This window comes from Anomalospiza imberbis, chromosome 34 (assembly GCF_031753505.1).
Source record: "Anomalospiza imberbis isolate Cuckoo-Finch-1a 21T00152 chromosome 34, ASM3175350v1, whole genome shotgun sequence".
NCBI lineage: Eukaryota > Metazoa > Chordata > Aves > Passeriformes > Viduidae > Anomalospiza > Anomalospiza imberbis.
This window is the reverse complement of record NC_089714.1, coordinates 617,438-637,115: the sequence shown is the minus strand read 5'-3', so window position 1 is coordinate 637,115 and position 19,678 is coordinate 617,438. Positions and strand designations below refer to the sequence as shown.

Genomic DNA, 19,678 nt, shown 5'->3' with positions numbered 1-19,678 from the left:
TGGCACATTCAGCCAGAACAAATTGAGATCAGGCAGGGACCTGGGTGAAGGTTTTCCCAGAGCAGGAACAAGGGTGGGTGAGTTTCAGCAAAACAGGCTACAGGGAATGGCCCTGGTTTGGCTCCAAGCAGCCTCTCCTGACTTGTCACTGTCCTTTCTCCATGAACAGGTCTCCATGTGCAGCCACAGCCAATGTCCAACAGCAGCTCCATCAGCCACTTCCTCCTGCTGGCACTGGCAGACACGCGGCAGCTGCAGCTCCTGCACTTCTGCCTCTTCCTGGGCATCTCCCTGGCTGCCCTCCTGGGCAACGGCCTCATCATCAGCGCCGTAGCCTGCGGCCACCACCTGCACACGCCCATGTTCTTCTTCCTGCTCAACCTGGCCCTCAGCGACCTGGGCTCCATCTGCACCACTGTCCCCAAAGCCATGCACAATTCCCTCTGGGACACCAGCACCATCTCCTACACAGGCTGTGCTGCACAGGTTTTTCTGTTTATCTTTTTCATTTCAGCAGAGTTTTCTCTTCTCACAGTCATGTGCTACGACCGCTACGTGTCCATCTGCAAACCCCTGCACTACGGGACCCTCCTGGGCAGCAGAGCTTGTGCCCACATGGCAGCAGCTGCCTGGGCCAGTGGCTTTCTCAATGCTCTGCTGAACACAGCCAATACATTTTCCCTGCCCCTGTGCCATGGCAATGCCCTGGGCCAGTTCTTCTGTGAGGTGCCCCAGATCCTCAAACTCTCCTGCTCCAAATCCTACCTCAGGGAACTTGGGCTCATTGCTGTTAGTGCCTGTTTGGTATTTGGCTGTTTTGTGTTCATTGTTTTCTCTTATGTGCAGATCTTCAGGGCCGTGCTGAGGATCCCCTCTGAGCAGGGACGGCACAAAGCCTTTTCCACCTGCCTCCCTCACCTGGCCGTGGTCTCCCTGTTTGTCAGCACTATTATGTTTGCTCACCTGAAGCCCCCCTCCATGTCCTCCCCATCCCTGGATCTGGCCCTGTCAGTTCTGTACTCGGTGGTGCCTCCAGCCCTGAACCCCCTCATCTACAGCCTGAGGAACCAGGAGCTCAAGGCTGCAGTGTGGACACTGATGACTGGATGGTTTCAGGAACATTAAACTGCTGGCCAATTTCTGGCAGTCACTTGTAATAAAAGTCATCTTTGATACTTCTTGTTGGTTTCATTTTGGAGGTTCATATTTTGGGTTTTTTTTCATACTGTCCACAATAAAAAATACACTCTGTGCCATTTCTCCTTTTGTTTCTCTCCACCTTCCCTGTGGGCACAGACTATGTCAATGAGGGCCTGCACTGTTGTTGGCTTTAAAGGAACTCAAGGATGTCCCAGCAAAGTTTTCTGCAGAGATGCCCTTTTGTTGCCTTCTCTGGAGCTGCAGCAGCAATGTCTGTGTGCAGAGCTGGGGCAGATCAGTGCTGGCACAGCAGCTGTGCCCAGCAGCAGCAGCACTTGGTGTTGCCAGTGCTGCTCCCGTGGCCCTGCCCCGCTGCCCTGGTGGCCCTGGTGTTGCTGCAGGGCCTGAGTGCTCTCGGGGCCGGGCACAGTCCTGGGGGTGGCAGTGCCGGGGCTGCAGCAGGGACAGCCCATGGGCACTGCTGGGGCAGCGCTGACGCCTCAGGCCAGGGCCTGGGGGCTCCAGGCTCCTTGCCCAGGCTCTCTCAAGAACACGGCCAGGCCAATGCTCAGCACAGAAAACCCCCGTGAGCAGCCCCAGGCTGGCCGTGGGCAGGCTGGGGGCACACAGCATGGCTGGTGCTCTGCAAGGGCCCTGGGGGAGAAGGGAAGGAGCAGCAGAGCAGGGGCTGATCCATCCCCAATGCGCTGGACAGCCCAGGGCAGCGTCCCAGAGCGTCCTGATGGAGCTGCCAACAACATCCCCCCTCTGCAGCCCTGGCCTCTCCCCCAGCTCACACAGGTGCCGCATCCTTGCAGGCACAGCCACGGCAGCACTGGCTCAGGAGCCCCTGTTTGCACTGCACACAGCAGGCGGGAGCACCCCCATGCTGCTGCTGTGGGGACATGAACCTGAGGGAGCACAAATGCCATCAGCCCCTGGGGCAAGCAAGGGCTGGGGGACGCCAGGGAAACCACTCAGCTTTGTCCTGGCCTCTGCAGCCAGCCAGAAAGTTTGTTTCCATCAGCTGGGAGTTTCCTGTCCCACTGCAGACGCTGTTGCTCAGAGCCAGGGCTGCCTGGCAGCCACCCCCAGACTGCCCTGAGCATTTCCTTGGCTTCACCTTGGCTTTCTTTACACTTCCTGATAAAAATATCTTCCCATTGCCCATCCCTGTTCCCTCCCCTGCAAACAGCCCATCCCTGTTTGCCCTTTCCTCTCTGGCCCCACTCCCCCATTCCAGTTCCTGACTTGGCACCATGGGAACGGCCCCTGGGGAGCAGGATCATCGCACAAGTGCTGCAGGAATTGTCTGCAGGCTCCTGCAGTGCCTGGTGCTGCTCCCTTGCCAGAGGCAGCCCAGGCCAGGGGGGCACATCTGGGCTGCTGTGTCTGGCTGTGGGGCTGCCTGTTCTGGGCAGTGAGGAGGGGCTGCAGAGGCTCTGCAGGACTGACAGGATGGGCTGTGGGGCTGTGAGGAGAAGCTGAGGGACCTGGGCTGCTGGAGCTTCTGAAGAGGAGGCCCACGGCTCCTCCTGCAACTGCTCCCAGGGTGGTTTCAGAGAATCACAGAATCAGCAAGGCTGGAAAAGACCTTGGAGATCATCAAGTCCAACCTGTGCCCTCACCCCGCCTTGTCTCCCCTGAGCCTCCTCTTCTCCAGGATAAACAACCCCAGCTCCCTCAGCCACTCCTCACAGGACTTGTGCTGCAGTCCCCTCACCAGCCTTGTTGCCCTTCTCTGGACACGCTCCAGCCCCAACATGTCCTTCCTAAATTGGGGGTCAAGAACTGGACACAGCACTCGAGGTGCTGCCCAACCAGTGCTGAGCACAGGGGAAGAATCACTGCCCTGCTCCTGCTGGCCACACCATTCCTGATCCAGGCCAGGAGCCATTGGCCTTCTTGGCCACCTGGGCACACTGCTGGCTCATGTCCAGCCTGCTGTCCATCAGTCCCTGCAGGTCCCTTTCTGCCTGGCTGCTGTCCAGCCACTCTGTCCCCAGCCTGTAGCGCTGCAGGGGTTGTTGTGGTCAAAGTGCAGGACCCGGCACTTGGACTTGTTAAACCTCACCTTGTTGGATTTGGTTTCAGGATCCAGCCTGTCCAGGTCCCTCTGCAGAGCCCTCCTGCCTTCCAGCAGATCAACACCCCCAGACAACTTGGTGTCACCACGGTTCCATGAGGCTCCAGAGTGTCCCAATGGTGTCCATGATTCCATGGGGCCTCCCAGTGTCACAATGTCCCTCTGGTGTCACAAAGTCCCTTGGATCCTTGGGCCCTGCAGTGTCACAATGGCACCGTGGTGCCCCAGGGCCCTGCAGTGTCACAATGGATCCTTGGTTCCATGAGGTCTGGCAGTGCAGCAATGCTCTCCTTGGTTCCCGCTGTCTCCCACACCTCCCACTGTCAGGCTATAGAAGGACACCTGGCTGATGAAGGGGAGTGGGAGTGGGTACCTACTCGAGGAGGTAATAATAAAAATCCCTCCCAACCCCCTCTCCCAAGCCAGGTGCCACTTCAGATTCGGTATGATCCCCTGGATCTGGAGAGTCAGCCAGATGGTTTAGAAGAAAATTATCTGCCCAGTGAGCCTCCCAGTTATGATTCAGCTGTGAGACAGATCAGCACCTCTAACATCAAAAAGGAAAGAAGGGTAATTGTGGCGGGTGACTCCCTCTTGAGGGGAACAGAGGGCTCCATATGTCGACCAGAGCCACCCCACAGAGAGGTCTGCTGCCTCCCTGGGGCCCGGGTACGAGATATCACTGACACACTGCCTGGGCTGATTCAGCCCTCTGATTATTGCCCACTGCTGGTACCCCAGGCTGGCAGTGATGAGATTGAAAAGAGGAGTGTCAGGGCAATTAAAAGGGACTTTAGGGCATTGGGTCAGGTGGTTAATAGGACAGGGGCACAGACAGTCTTTTCCTCAGTCCCTTTGGAGTCTGAGAAAAACGCTGAAAGCAATAGGAGAGCTCACATTATCAACGAGTGGCTCAAGGGATGGTGTCATTGTCCAAATTTGGGATTCTTTAATCATGGGGAAACTTTTACAGCACCTGACCTGCTTGGAGCAGACGGGCTCCATCTTTCTGTGAAGGGCAGAAGAATTTTTGTTCATGAATGGTCAGAATTTGTTGAGAGGGCTTTAAACTAGGTCTGAAGGGGAAGGGAGATGCAGCTGGGTTGTCTGGAAGCAGGCTCGTGGGTGGTAAGCCTGAGTTAGGGGTGAAATCAGCAGCCCAGCTGAGGTGCATGTACACCAATGCACACAGCATGGGTAACAAACAAGAAGAGCTGGAGGCCATGGTGCAGCAGCAGAGCTGTGATGTAATTGCCATTACAGAAACAGGGTGGGACGACTCACATGGCTGGAGCGCTGCACTGGATGGCTGCAAGCTCTTCAGGAGAGACAGGACAGGGAGAAGAGGTGGAGGGGTGGCCCTTTACATTGGGGAAAGTTTTTGATGCTACGGATGTTGAAACTAATGATGATGAGTCAAATGTCTATGGGTGAGACTTAGGGGGAAGGCCAACAAGGCTGACATCCTACTGTGAGTCTGTTATCATCCAGCCAGCTGGGAAGAAGAGGTGGACAACTCATTCTATAAGCAGCTAGAGAATGTTTCTGGATCATCAGCCCTTGTTCTTGTGGGTGACTTCAACCTGCTGGACATCTGCTGGGGGCTCAATACAGCTGAAAAGAGGCAGTCCAGGAAATTTTTAGAGTTTGTGGAGGACAATTTTTTGTCGCAGCTGGTGAGTGAGCCCACCAGGAGAGGGACTATGTTAGATCTGTGGTTTGTAAATAGAGATGGGCTGGTGGGAGATGTGGTGGTTGGAGGTCACTTAGGGCACAGTGATCATGAAACTATAGAATTCTCAATATTTTGGTGAATTCAGGAGGAACACTAATAAGACTTTTACATTGGACTTCGGAGGGCAGACTTTGGCCTACTTAGGAGATTTATTCAGAGAGTTCCTTGGGAAGCAGCCCTTAAAAACAAAGGAGTTCAGGAAAGGTGGGAAGCTTCAAAACAGAGATCTTGAGGGCACAGGAACAGACTGTCCCTGTGTGCCAAAAGACGAGTCGACAAGGCAAACGTCCAGTCTGGATGGGAAAGGAGGTTTTGAAGGAACTTAAGAATAAAAAGAGGATGTATCATCTTTGGAAGGAGGGTCAGGCCTCTCAGGAAGTATTTAAGGGGCTTGCTGGGGCATGAAGGGAAGAAATTAGGGAGGCTAAAGCTCAGTTTGAACTTAAAATGGCAGCTTCTTTAAAAGCTAATAAAAATGTTTTTATAGATATATCAATGGTAAAAGGATGGGTAAGACCAGCCTTTGTTCTTTATTAGATGTGGAAGGGAATTTAATACCTGCAGATGAGGAGAAGGCAGAGGTGCTTAACCCCATTTTTTGCCTCAGTTTTTAGTGAGAAGATGATTTGCCTTCAGGACAACTGTCCTCCTGGGCTGGTTGATGGTGTCAGGGAGCAGAGTGGACCACTGTTATCCAAGAGGAGGCCATCAGAGACCTGCTGAGCTGCTTGGATGTTCATAAATCCATGGGACCAGATGGGATCCACCCCAGGGTGATGAGGGAGCTGGCAGATGAGCTTGTCAAGCCGCTCTCCATCATTTACCAGGAGTCCTGGCTCACTGGTGAGGTCCCAGATGACTCGAAGCTGCCCAATGTGATGCCCATTCACAGCAAGTGTGGGAAGGAGGATCCTGGTAATTCCAGGCCAGTCAGCCTGACCTCAGTACCCGGTAAGGTCATGGGACAGTTCACACTGAGTGCCATCACACAGCACTTCCAGGATGGCCAGGGTGTCAGGCCCAGCCAGCAGGGGTTTAGGAGGGCTAGGTCGTGTTTGAGCAAACTGGTCTCCTTTCATGACCAGGTGACACTCCTGGTGGATGCAGGAAAGGCTGTAGGCGTGTCTATTTGGACTCCATCCAGGCCTTTGGCACTGTCTCCCACAGCACACTCCTGGAAAAGCTGCAGCCCATGGCTGGGACAGGAGCACTCTGTGCTGGGTTCAGAACTGGCTGGATGGCCGGCCCAGAGAGTGGTGGTGAGCGGTGCTGCATCCAGCTGGGGACAGTCACCAGTGCTGTCCCTCAGGGCTCTGTGCTGGGCCAGCTCTGTTCAATATTTTTATTGGCAACATGGATGAGGGGATTGAGTCCTTCATTAGAAAATCTGCAGATGGCACTAATCTGGGAGCATGTGTCCATCTGTTGGAAAGTAGGAGGGCTCTGCAGGAGCACCTGGAACAGCTGGATAGATGGCAGAGTTCAATAAGTTTAAATTTAATAAATCCATGTGCCAAGTCCTGCATTTTGGCCACAACAACCCCCTGAACTGCTCTAGGCTGGGGACGGCGTGGCTGGACAGTGCCCAGGCAGAAAGGGACCTGGGGGCACTGGTCGACAGCAGGCTGGACATGAGCCAGCAGTGTGCCCAGGTGGCCAAGAAGGCCAATGGCTCCTGGCCTGGACCAGGAATGGTGTGGCCAGCAGGAGCAGGGAGGTCATTCTTCCTCTGTACTTGGCACTGGTGTACTTGGCATTCCTCCCCTGTACTGGCAACGTACCTCGAGTGCTGTGTCCAGTTCTGGGCCCTCCAATTTAAGAAGGACATGGAGGGGCTGGAGCGTGTCCAGGGAAGGGCAACAAGGCTGGTGAGGGGCTTGGAACACAAGTCCTGTGAGGAACGACTGAGGGAGCTGGGGTTGTTTATCCTGGAGAAGACTCAGAGGTGACCTTATGACTCTCTACACTCCCTGAAAGGTGGTTGCAGTCAGGTGGGGGTCGGTCTCTTTCTCCTCACAGCAACTGACAGGACCAGAGGACAGTGTCTTAAGCTGTACCAAGGGAAATTTAGGGTGGATATTAAGAAGAAAGATTTAATGGAAAGGGTGATAAAGTACTGGAACTGTCTGTCCAGGGAGGTGGTGGAGTCACCATCCTGGGATGTGTTTAAAAAAAGACTGGATGTGGCACTCAGTGCCATGGTTTAGCTGAGGTGGTGTTAGGGCATGGGTTGGACTCGATGATCTTGAAGGTCTCTTCCAACCCAGTAATTCTGTGAGTGTGTGACATCACAGACCAGGTTGTGACATCACGTAGTAGGCTATGACATCACGGGTTTATTATATGACATCACAGAGCAGGCTGTGACATCAGAGCATGCCTGTATGACATCACAGAGCAGAGCAAGCTGTGAGGTCAAACAGTATGCTGTGACATTACAGGCTGGCTGTGTGACATCACAGAATGGGCTGTGAGGTCACAGAGAAGACTCTGCCTTCATAGAAAAGGGCTCTGTGACATCACAGAGCAGCTGTGTGATGTCACAGAGAAGGCTGAGACAATACAGAGTGGGTTGTGACATCACAGAGCTGACTGTGAAATCACAGAGCAGGCTGTGACATCACAGCAAGGCTGCATAACATCACAAAGGTGGCTGTGACATCATAGAGCTGGCCTGTTACATCTCAGAGTGGGCTGTATGGCATCACAGGTGGCTGTGTGAAATCACAGGGGCTGTGTCAGGCCACTGGGGAGGTCACTCCACCCCGGCCCCCCCTCCCAGTTCCCCCAGAGAAGTCCAACGCTGCTCGTGCACAGCGGGGTCCCCTGTCCCCCCGGGTCCCCCCGCCCCCGGCGCCGCAGCCTCCCCCAGAGGATGTTCCACGAGATTGACCCCAGAGCCTGACACGGGGATGGGGGACCGGGGCCACGGGGGGTGGGGCAGGGGGACAGGGACCCCCCAGCAGCGTCCCCGTGTCCCCCAGGGCCAGAGCCTTGGCCAGGGCTCCTTCACCCTGTTACCAACGAGGGCTTGAGAGCTCTGAAAAAATCCCCAGCAAGGGATCAGCAAAAACCAGATTTAATATTAAGCGACAGCATGGCTAAGTTCCTTGGCAAGAGTCACTCTGCTCCTGACTGGACACTGCAGGCACACCAAGGAAACAAAGCCACAACAAAACCAAAAAAAAATCCAGGCAATCAAACCAGAAATGAGCCAAGACCTGGGGCTTTCATTCATATGGAAAAGAACCGTCTTTCTCGTCCAGGTGCCCTTGGCCAGAATTGGGATTTCACCTCCAACACTGCCTGTTGTGACAGACTGGAGGAGATTGTTGGCTTGAAACATTTCATGTGTGGGGAGGAAGGGGCAGGTCCAGCCTTGCCCTGCCCTGGAACCCCAGCCCTGCCCTGCCCTGGAACCCCAATCCCCCCAGAGCCTCTACCCCCGCCCAGCAGTGTCTGCCAGTCCCTGGCACAGCACAGGCAATGCTCCACAGCCACCTCTGGAGCCCCCAGCCCAGCTCCTGAGTGACCAAATGACCCCAAGTCCCACCTGGGGGAAGGGCCCAGGAACACCAAGGGGTACTTAAGGCTGGGCACAAGGCAAGCACACATCTTGACCCTACCTCCTCTTGGAATTTCTATCTGAACCCCTCTGGAATCCAGAATATAGTAGCTGTCTGTGTGCTTCTGTGTATCTTTTTCTGTCTTTCTCTCTCTCTGTGTCTTCTTCTTCTATTTCTGTACTCTCGCACATTTTGATTAACTTAAAATAGAACAGGCTTAGAATTTGTGAATTTGAATGGGCCAAGTTAATGCTTTGGGAAGTGTTTTGTGTGAATTGAATGTCATATTAAACCTTCTGCCAAAGTTTCTCTGATTTTCTAAAGTTCCCAGTAAAGGCTGTTTTGTTGTTCGGAGCTCCAAAGAATCTCTTGTTGGTATTTCTCCTGTTCATCCAACTCAGAGGACACAAACAATTGTAATTCCTCTTAAATGTCTCCTTGAGAGAGTTGTTTGGGGGATGGGAGTCAGGGCTTGTGTGTGCTGCTTGGCACAGCCCAGGCAGGGCTTTCACAGCCACATTCCACACTCCATTTCCCAGCTGGAGCCGCTGGTGCCTCTGAGTTCTGCTGCCCCAGCCCCAGGGACGCTCTCCTTGTCTGCCCATTCCCCCACGGTCTCTGGGCAGGGATGGCCTCAGTGGGGGCTGCTGACATCCTCAGCAACTTGGAGGCTGCTGCAGAATTTTACTGCTCCAGAGGCTTCAGCTCTTCACTTCAGGAATTCAGTGTCCCAGGGCTCATTAACATTCAGAACAGATTAACAAGCCAAGCCTCTGGGAATTGTTTGATTTAAGTTTTCAAATCTTTTGTGCTTTATTCAACAGATCTCAGTAGTATATTAAAAGTGAATGTATTATGTTTACAAAGTCAGTGAGAAACCATTTTTTTGGTCCTGTTTAGGGTTTTTTTTCCCTGGTAATACATTGATCTGTGCAATCTCCAATTGACACTGAATCCAAGTACCTCCTCATGCAGTTGGAATAGACATGAAAATCAAGACCCTTCATGGCTGACAATCAGTCAGACTCTGTCCCTACCCCCACCCCACCATTTCCCCCATCCAAGCCCTGGCACTCAGAGCAGCCTTGTGCAAGTCTGAGCTCCCTCCACCCAGGCTGCACCTGCAGGTTTCAGCTCCATGGCTCCCACTCCCACCTGCTTTCCTTGGAGAAGAAGCTGCTCCAGACACAGATGTTCATTTCTTGTCAGCCAACAAAGCCAAGGGAAGGCACAGCTCCATCAAATGCAAAAGTCATTCTTCTCTCTGGCTCTGCCCAGCCCCTGATCCCCACAGCCTGTCCTGTTTCCTTCATCCCTGCATTGCCAGGGACTTTCTGGGACAAGGGAGCTCTGCTCTGGGGATGGAGGGAGGTCCAAGTGCAATCACTGGAGTGGGAACCACAACTCATCAGGTTTGTGTCCTTTGAGGGGCCAGGAACTGGTGAGACTCGGAGGCACAGGAAGGTTTCTCTTCATGGCCAACATAAAAAATGTGAACATGATAAAATTTAACAAACATCAAAACCCTTCCCTCAGCTCCTTGTGACATCCCAGCAACGTCTGACACGTCTGCCATCCACAAGGGATTGCCATGGAGGAAGGATTTTGACAAAGACATAAGAGGTGATATAAAATATAGAAATACAACTAATGTGCTGACTAAGGAGTTATTTAAACTTATGAAAGACTGGGCAACTCCCTGAAGTTCAAAGCATGAAAGCAGTGAAGGGAGACAAATTGGAATGACCAGAGAACAGCTGCAGGAGGAAATCTGGGAGCAACAGGAAGGACATAAATCCAGCTGCTCTAAATGAAGAGATGTCCTTAGATAGGTCATTTAACCAGGAGAGCTGGAAACACCTGAAGGGAGAGAGTAATTAAATATTAGACTGAATGTTGATGGCAAAGGGAGGGGGGAAAATCTGTATTTCTTCTCCTGCCGTCACTAGAAGAATCTAGTAGATCCAGGAAATTCCTGTTCCTGCAGGGAATACTTTGCCATTTCTTTGCCATCAAATGACCCAGATAATAAAGATTTGCTTGTATATTATGAAAATACCAGATATTAAAACTTGTGCCCCTTTCCAGGCAGACATTGATGCGTGGAAAGACTCTAAAACTCAAAGACAAAGTGAGTTATAACATAGGTATTTTTTCAGCTGGGCACATGCCAGATACTTCTGCAAAGGCATGAGCATCTAATCACTCTCAGCATTCTTTTTTACCCTCTAAAATGTTACATATACATTAGGCTTTGCAATACAACTTTGCATATTCATTTCCTGGCTCCACCTTGTCCTGTTTCATATGCTAATCAGCTTATCAGTCCCTTGTGCCTTCTCCTTCATACTTGTCTCTGCTGGTTGTCTTGGGGGTTGCAGGGGGATGAAGTAAGTGGTCATCATTAAAGCTGTCCTTCTCACCCCATCTTCAGGCGCAAGCTTACGGATCCTGTGGTCACAGTCCAAACCACGAGGTTGGTCTAATCTGGTTTGGGGCTCTGAGGAGCCTTGTTATCTTGGTAGCCTTGTAACTTTGTCCTGTTTTGATGAACGTCGTCCTTCCCTTATCACACATCCTTGCATTCTCTCATATTGCTCTCGCAGGTGCACCCTGTCTTCCCATGACAGGCAGTTAGCACAGTAAAATGCAGCAAATATTAAACAATATATATGTAATTTAATACATATTTGTAATCAATACCCTTCTAATTTCTAGCCCCGTGTCTCAACATCAGCTGTGTGCCCATGACCAGGCAGTGCCACTTGTGCCCTGAGGTGCCGAGCTGGGATTGGATCTCTCAGAGAGGAGCTGAGGGAGAGCAGAGCACCTTGCAAGCTGCAGGTCCCTGCCAGCCCCGCAGGGCTCCTGTGCCATCAACATCTGCTCTGCTCCAGCCTGAAACAGGGCCCGGCATGGTGCCGGGACCATCAGAGAGCTGAGGTGTGTGCTGGAATTCAATGCCCTCCCCATGGCGCAGCAGCCCTGCATTTCCCTGCTCCAGCCTTGGTCTCCAGCACAGCCATGGAGGCTCTTTGGGCTCCTGAGTGTTCCTGCTGTGTCCATGCCCCCAAGGGCACAGAGCAGCCTCCTCTCTCGGGCACTTGCCTGTTTTCCATGCCTTGCACAGGCGCTGGCCCTGCCCCACAAGGCCTGGGCTGAGTCCTGCCCTGCACGCTCAGCCAGGCTGGGATGGACACTGATGGTTTCTGTGCCAGGCTCTCTGAGCCCAGCCCAGCTCCCTGCAAGCTCTGCCAGCTGCCCTGAGCTCTGTGCAGCACCAAGGGCCTCTCCCCAGCACAGCCCAGCCGGCTCTGGCCCCACAGCTCTGCTCAGCCCAGGCTGCTCTGGCCACTGGCCCCACGGCCTCAGCCCCTGGCCAGGGCACAGCAGCAGCTGCAGCTCAGCCAGGACTCAGCCCCAGCCATGGGGGAAGGGGCTTGGCCAAGGCCAAAGGAGGCTCCCTGGCTGCCCTGCTCCCCTCGGGCTGAGGTGCTGAGAGCTCTGCAGCCCCTGCTGCCATCCCATCTGCCCAGGCCAGCACAAGAGCCCGGCCTTGGGGCCCTCCAGAGCTGCTCCTGCTCCAGGCCCAGGGCCCATCCCAGAGCTGGGGCAGCCACAAAGCTGTGCCCATTTCTGGTCATTGCTGCTCTGATGGGGATGGAGCCTCAGCCACTTGGAGGTTGCTGATGAATTTTACTTCTCCACAGGGCTCTTCTTTCTTGAGCTCTTCCGTTCAGTAATTCCATGAGAAAATCTCATAAACATGAGATTTTCAAAAAATGAGATTTTCTTCAAAACACCCAAGACAAGAAAAGCCCTTGGTAATAATTCAAGTCCTCAATTCTTCTCTGGTTAATTAGACAGATTTCAGTAGTGTATTCAAAGTGAATATGCTATATTGGAAACAGTGCTGAGAGAATTTTTTTTTCCTGTTTATAGATTGATATCAGCAATGTCCAATTGATATTAACCCCCAGCACCTCCTAATGCAGTCTGAATAGATGTGAAAATCAAGACCCTTCATGGCTGACAATCAATCACACTTTGTCCCCAACCCCTCCCCACCATTTCTCTCATCCAACCCCTGGCACTCAGAGCAGCTGAGGAATGGAGTCACACCCAGGGGTGTCCCCAGGGCTCAGGACTGGGGCCAGGTCAGTGAAATCTCTTGATTGCTGATCTGGATGAGGCCATCAAGGGCACCCTCAGTCATTTCCAGGTGAGCCCAAGCTGGGTGGGAGTGTGGCTGTGCTGGAGGGCAGAAGCTCTGCAGAGGGATCTGGGCAGGCTGGAGCCATGGGCCCAGGACAATTGGATGAGGTTCACCAAGGCCAAGGGCCGGGTCCTGCCCTGGGCTCACAACCACCCCAAATCCCTGGCTGTGCCCTCCCCCTGATCCCCACAGCCTGTCCTGTTTCCTTCATCCCTGCATTGCCAGGGACTTTCTGGGACAAGGGAGCTCTGCTCTGGGGATGGAGGGAGGTCCAAGCGCCACCACTGGAGTGGGAACCACAACTCATCAGGTTTGTGTCCTTTGGGGGTCAGGAACTGGTGAGACTCAGAGGCACAGAAAGTTTCTCTTCATGGACAACAGACAATGGTTGAACAGGACACAATTTAATAAAAATCACACTCATCCCTGAGCTATGTGCAACGTCCCAGCAGTGTCTGATGAGTCCACCATCCACAAGTGATTTCCATATTAAAATTAATTTTAGACAAATGTGGTTCTGTGATAAATAATAAACACAATTAAGATCTTGTATCAGAATGCTTGTCCTGGAGTGGAGGCAAAAAAGCTCAGAACACTTCCTGATTTGCAAAGCTGTCAGTGGTGGATGGAGAAGGGAGGTCAGGCTGCTTTTGGTGTTGAGGTAATGCTGAAACCAGCCTGACTCATTTCATCTCCTCCTGGCCTGGCTGATCTCTTCTTTTTCCCCTTCCACCCATTGGCTTCTGTCTCCCACCAGGCACCTGGCGAAGAGCCTGGCTCTGTGTTCTCCATCCCCTCCTCGCTGGCACTGCCAGGCTGGGATGAGGAGCCCCTCAGCCTTCCCTGCTCCAGGCTGGACAAGTCCAGCTCCCTCAGCCTCTGCTCACAGCCCAAGGGCTCCAGCCCCACCTTGGAGGCCCTTCCCTAACCCTGCTCCAGCTGCCAGACATCTTTCCTGCCCTGGGGAACCCAACCCAGGCCACAGGGACCTGGCTAATCCACGTCCTTGATGTCCTGGTCACACAGCCCTGGCCCCTTTTCCCCATGTCAGGCTCTGGGGTGGATCCTGTGGAACATCCTTTGGTGGGGGCTGTGGCTCCAGGTGGACCGGGGGGATATGGGGGGACAGGGACCCCGCTGGGCATGAACAGCATTGGACTTGTTGGGAGAAACTGTGAGGGGGAGCTGGGGTGGACTGACCAACCCAGTGACCTCACACAGCCCTCCTGGGATGTCACACAGCCCCTCTGTGATGTCACAGCCAACTCTGTGATGTCACAGAGGCAGTTTATCTCATAGCTGCTCGATGACCTCACATAACCCAGTCTGTGATGTCATGTGATGAGATGATCTCTGTCACCTCATGTTACCAGATGATAAATTGTCTCCACCAGGTGAGCTGACACCTGGAGCTTGTTCTCCAAAACCCCAGGCCTATGGAAACCACACAATGCCCATTGTATCAGAAGGGGAACTGGAAGTTCACCAGCCTCAGTGTCCTGCCAGCTCAGCCAGGCCCACTGGAACATTGGGGTCCACGACCACCAGGGACCACCAGAGAGACCCCCAGGACAGAAGAGAGCATGGGTAAAGGGATGGGGAAATATGTTAATGATTTTGGGGAAATGATTATCAGATGTATGTTTAGTCATGGACAATCAGTGAATATGTGTGCAAAATACAGAATATGAACAGAAACTTTCCTGCACTCAGCATGCTCGACTTTGGGAGGAGCTATCCCCCGTGCACCCGGCTGAATAAAGAATGCTGCTTCTTAATGCTGCATTTGGGTTAAGGAGTACCTGGTACCGCCTTTTTGGGAAACCCTGGACTCCCCTTTCCTGGGCTCAAGGAACCCCTGGAACTCCCTTCTACCTCTCCACGTCCCTGCCCCCCATTTCTGTGACCCTGAGACCCCCCTGCACCCCCATTCCTGAGAACTGACACACCCTTTTACCCCTTTGCCTGGCACTCAGACCCCCCTGCACCCCCTGACCCGGCACAAACACAACCTGTTCCCGGCCCCCCGCCTCTCCCAGCCCCCAGCCCCACCCTTTTCCCTGACCTGGGACCCCTTGGCCCCCATTCCTGCCTTTCCCAGCCCCCAGTCCCTCCTTTCCTCACACTCAGGAGCCCTGGCACCCCCTTTCCTGGGCACAGGATTCCCTGGACAACCATCTCAGCTCTCCCAGTCCCTGAACCCCCTTTCCTTGACTCTGAGCCTCTGAACCTCCTTCCCAGCTCTGCCAGCCAGGACATTGGGATAGCCAGAGTTGGGATATTGGGATAGCCAGAGTTGGGATATTGGGATAGCCAGAGTCGGGATATTGGGATAGCCAGAGTTGGGATATTGGGACAGCCAGAGCTGGGATATTGGGACAGCCAGAGCTGGGATACTGGGACAGCCAGAGCTGGGATATTGGGACAGCCAGAGCTGGGATATTGGGATAGCGAGAGCCGGGATATTGGGATAGCCAGAGCTGGGATATGGGGATAGGCAGAGCTGGGATATTGGGATAGCCAGAGCTGGCTCAAAGACAGGAACCAGCCCGTGGCCAACAGTGACCTGGAGACGGGGCAGGTACAACCAGAGCAGGGGGAGTGGGGGGAGCCAGGGCCTGGGCTGGGATCTGTGGGAATGGAGGACTCTGAGGGGCTGGGATGGGATCTCTGGGGATGAGGGGGATCTCTGGGGCTGGGATGGGAATCCAGGGAGCTCCAAGGGGCTCTCTGTGGCTGGGACACGACTCCATGGGTCTGTTCTCTCCTCGTTCCCAGGTCTGCACAGGGTGCAGGTGGTTTCCAGCTGTGACCTCCTGTCCAACGGAGCGTCCATGGATCCCACCGGTATGGCTACGAGGGCTGGGATTTCATCTGCTTCCAGCTGGGATCTGGGAGATTTGCAGTGTCCGCCGGTGCCGCCTGGATCACCCAGAGGTGCTGGGAATCCAAAGGGATCATGGTGGAGCAGATGAACCATTACCTGGGACACACCTGTGTGGAAGGGCCCCCAAAATACATCAGATGTGGTCGAGAGGCTCTGGAGCACAAAGGTGGGTGTGGGAGGGGAAGGGCAGTGCCAGGGGAGTGCCCTGTCCCTGCCCTGAGCCCAGCAGGAGCCTTTCCTTGGTGTTTGCATGCCCTGCCTGGGGCAGGAGGGCACTGCTGGAGCAGCTTTGGTGGCCCCGGGCACCCGGCCAGGCTGCAGCCACTGCAGGGCTCCTGGGGAATGTTCCAGAGCAGAGCTGAAAGCAAACAACAGTTTCTGGAGGGGATTCTGCCCCTGGGCCTGCGCTGGGAGCCCAAGGGCAACAGCCAAAAGTGCTGGAGCTCAGTGTCCCTCGGCCAGGCCGTGTTCCCTGGCTGTGCCCTGTCCCTCGGCTGTGCCCTGTCCCTGTGCCCTGTCCCTTGGCTGTCCCCTGTCCCTGTCCCCTGTCCCTCAGCTCTGTGGGGCCGGGGGTGGCAGCAGGACCTGGGGCAGCCCTGGGGGAGAACAACCCTGAGCCCCAGCTGGGCCAGTTCCCCCAAGGACACTCCCAGCATGGGCCCTGTGGCTCCCAGTCACCCCCAGTATGGTCCCAGTCACTTCCAGTTACACTCAGTGTGATCCCAGTATCATCCCAGTCACTCCCAGTATCATCCCAGTATGGTCCCAGCATGTTCCCAGGTGTGTTCCCATTCACCCCTATAATAGTTCCAGGCACTCCTAGTATGGTTCCAGTCCTTCCCAGTATGATCCCAGTATGAACCCAGTCACTCTCATTATGTTACCATTTGCCTCCAGTGTGGTCCCAGTCACTCCAAGTCACTCAGTATGATTCCAGTCACTCCCAGTATGATTCCAGTCACTCCCAGTATGATTCATGTCACTCCCAGATACTCTCAGTATTATTCCAGTAACTTCCTTTATGATTCCTCTGTGATCCCAGTCACTCTTGGTCTCTCCCAGTAAATCCCAGTTGCCCCCAGTGTGCTTCCACTCCTTCCATCCCGCCGCCACCGGAGCTCTGGCATGTCTGGACTTGTCTCCATGCTCCCAGCTGCAACATCCAGCCGGGCAAAAGTGTCTCTGGGGTGAAACACCACAGTGGCTGCTATTTGGTTCAGCAGCAGGGCCAGACAAGCCAAGGCACATCCTGTCCTCGATATCGGTAACACCAATATTTTGGCAACCTGACGTGGAGGCTGGCCCGACCCTGCCGCACCGATGGGACACTCCGGAGCTCTCGGAGCCTCACAAGACCACGGAGAGGCTTTAAGGCAGCTTGGCGTCCACTGGCAGAGCTTTGAGGACATAGCTCTCCAGGAGAGACTTTGGGCTTTATCCACAGAGTACTTGTGGATGTCCTGCACCTCTGGGAAGCGCACCTCCTTTTTGGTGAGCCAGACCTTCCCAGAGGAAGAATAGGGCAGCTCCTCCTGCCCCGAGGAGTCCTGTTCAGGTGAAGAGAAGACTCCGCCGGACCAGGACACCGATTTGGGTGAGTATCCCCGCTCCATAGCGGGGTGGGGAGCTCAGAAACCGTCCCTGACGAGGGACTTGTTCTTTTTCGCTCTTATTTCGAGCACGGCAAGGCTGCGCAGCCCCGCGGGGTCGGGAGCGATAGCCCCGGACGGCGCGGCTCTGCCGTTTTTAAAACCCGCGTGGCAGCGGCAGCGCCGCTGGCTCAGGGGGAGCGGGGGGCTCTGCCCGCCCCCTCAGCGCAGTGCGGGGCGTTCGGATTCTCCCGCGGCGCAGCGGGCGGCGGCGGCGGCTCCCGGGAGCGGCGGGAGGGCGCGGGCAGCGGGGGCAGAACCATGGCTCGGGCTTTCTCGCCGGGCGTGGGCGGCGCTGAGCCGCGGCTCCTCCGCATGGCGCGGGGGATCCCTGCTGCTGCCGGCGGCAGTTTTAAAAGCCGCACAGGCTGCTGCGCTGGGCAGGGCTAAAAGCTGCGTGTTTTCGCTTCTTAACCGCGGTGTTTGGAAATCGGTACCGAATTCGGGTTTGTTTTTTGTCGGTGTGAGGTTGGGCTGTGCCTTTTACATCTACAATGGGGGCTAAGCTAAGCACAGCACAGAAAGGCGTATATTATCAGATTATAGGAATGCTAGTTAGCGGAGATGTATAGTTTTCTAAGGGAAAATTAAAACAGTTTATAAGGTGGCTTTTTCTATGCTTCCCGCAAGTTTCTCCTGAACAAGTCCACAATACCCACTTTTGGGACACAGTGGGTCACAAATTGATAACCTTGGGAAGGTCTGGGGACACGTCTTCAGCCGAATTTGTGTTTTGGAGTTTGCAAGTTCGATCAGCTTTACTCAAGCAAAGGGAAGTGAAGGAAAAGCCAACTAACAAGGAATGTACCTCTGCTCTTCCTATTTCTCCCCACCCCAGTTCTGAACCCTCTTCCCCAAAACTCGGTATTTTAAGGAGAGCAGACTCTGCTCACGCCCAGGGCAGCCGGCTCCCTGAGCATCTTAAAATGCCCGAGTCCCTCTGTCCACAAAGTCCTGGCCAGACCGCGTGGAATTCTCCCCACCCTGTCTGCCCAGCCCAGAAACCCCGAGCACGTGTTGGTTTTTTGGAGAGCAGTGACCACCCAAATGGCTCCCAGTCCCCAGAGAGCCAAGAAAATGGAGGATGCCACGTGGCACCGCGCCCTACCTCGTCTCCTTCTTCCCATGATTCCCCTCAGCATCCTAAAAATCCTTTCTTTCCCCTCACGCCCCCCGATCCTCGTGACACCTTCCCTCCCCCCACCTTACCTGGCACTCCCTCAGCTCCGCCCCTCCCCCCAGGGGGCGTCTGCCGACGTGACGTCACCAGGCATCCCCGCCCCCTGTTCCCACGGTGGCCCCGCCCCCTGTTCCCACGGTGGCCCCGCCCCCTGCCCGGGTTCCCACGGTGGGGGCTCGCCCACTGCTCGCCCCTGTAGCCACACCAGTGATCCCAATGCTTCCCGTTCAAGGGAAAAGCAGCAGGGAACTGCAGAGCCAACGCAGGGTCCCGATTTCTCACTCGCCCCTGTCTCATATCAGCATGCAGGGCAAGGGGGAGGAGCCACAGCTGCTAATTGGAAAGCTTTTGCACAGCAAATAATAAGAGAGATTTGCAAAACACACCAACAGAATGGCCCACAGAGCCCATGCTTCCGTGACCTTTTAAAGGCCGAACTGGGTAGGGCTGTACTAGTCCCACATGATTTAAAACAGCTTTTTTCGTGCCTCATGACCTCTACAGAATTCAAACTATGGGAAGTGGCATGGAAACAACTGCTGAAAGAGGCCCTCCCAGACTTGCATGCTGATCCAAACACAGCAAAGGATGCCAGTGGCGTGCCAATTACCATTGAGCATCTCTCCGGTGAGGGCCAGTGGTCTCTGGCCCCAGTCCAAGCTGCAGTAATCCCTGTGGTAGTCCTTGAGAGAGTCAGAGATGCAGCTGAAAAAGCCTTCTTTGCCCTTCAACCTGACGGCCCTCTCGAGCCATATAGTAAGATCACACAGCTACCATCAGAGCCTTTTTTGAAATTTGTGGAAAGGTTAACTAGAGCTATTGAAATCCAAGTTAGGAAAGAAAATGCAAGGGAAGAAGTTTTAGAGGAAATGGCATTTGCAAATGCAAATGAACAGTGTCGAGCTGTGATTTTAAGCTTACCTTTAGAACCCCCCCACACTAAAAGATGTGCTTCTAGTTTGTAACAGGAAAGTGCCTCTGAGGAGTGTGGCTCAGGACACCAGACCAAAGCTGCTGCCAAGGCCACCACAGAGAGTCACCGTTGCCAGCCCAGTGCCCGTTCCATCAGCACAGTGGCACACTGGGCAGCAGCGAGGACCAGCAATGGTTGACCCCACAAAGCCACGCCTGCTTTGTAAGAACCTTGGGCACTGGGTTAACCAGTGTCCCCTGAAAATGCAATTGGAGGAATTTAAAAATAGCAGGGGTGGAGAACTAC

The 19,678-nt window shown here is 54.3% G+C and overlaps 1 protein-coding gene and 1 pseudogene across 1 annotated transcript; one reads left to right on the top strand and one right to left on the bottom strand.

Annotated features, from left to right (window-relative positions):
* The window catches only part of LOC137464017 (zinc finger protein 850-like), a 646,379-nt pseudogene that overhangs the window by 523,514 nt on the left and 103,187 nt on the right, over window positions 1-19,678 (bottom strand).
* Window positions 538-17,151, top strand: LOC137464005 (olfactory receptor 14J1-like). The gene is made up of 3 exons (XM_068175341.1): window positions 538-1,054; window positions 15,522-15,590; window positions 17,075-17,151. The coding sequence occupies exons 1-3, from the start codon at window positions 538-540 to the stop codon at window positions 17,149-17,151; spliced, it is 663 nt and encodes a 220-aa protein (XP_068031442.1).

Bases quoted from the DNA above. Each gene is read 5' to 3' on its own strand.
- LOC137464005 (XM_068175341.1), top strand. From the start codon at position 538: ATGTGCTACGACCGCTACGTGTCCATCTGCAAACCCCTGCACTACGGG. The intron at 1,055-15,521 runs ACAGCCTGAGGA...CCTCGTTCCCAG, and splicing joins AGCCCTGAACCCCCTCATCT to GTCTGCACAGGGTGCAGGTG. The intron at 15,591-17,074 runs GTATGGCTACGA...CTTTATCCACAG, and splicing joins AGCGTCCATGGATCCCACCG to AGTACTTGTGGATGTCCTGC.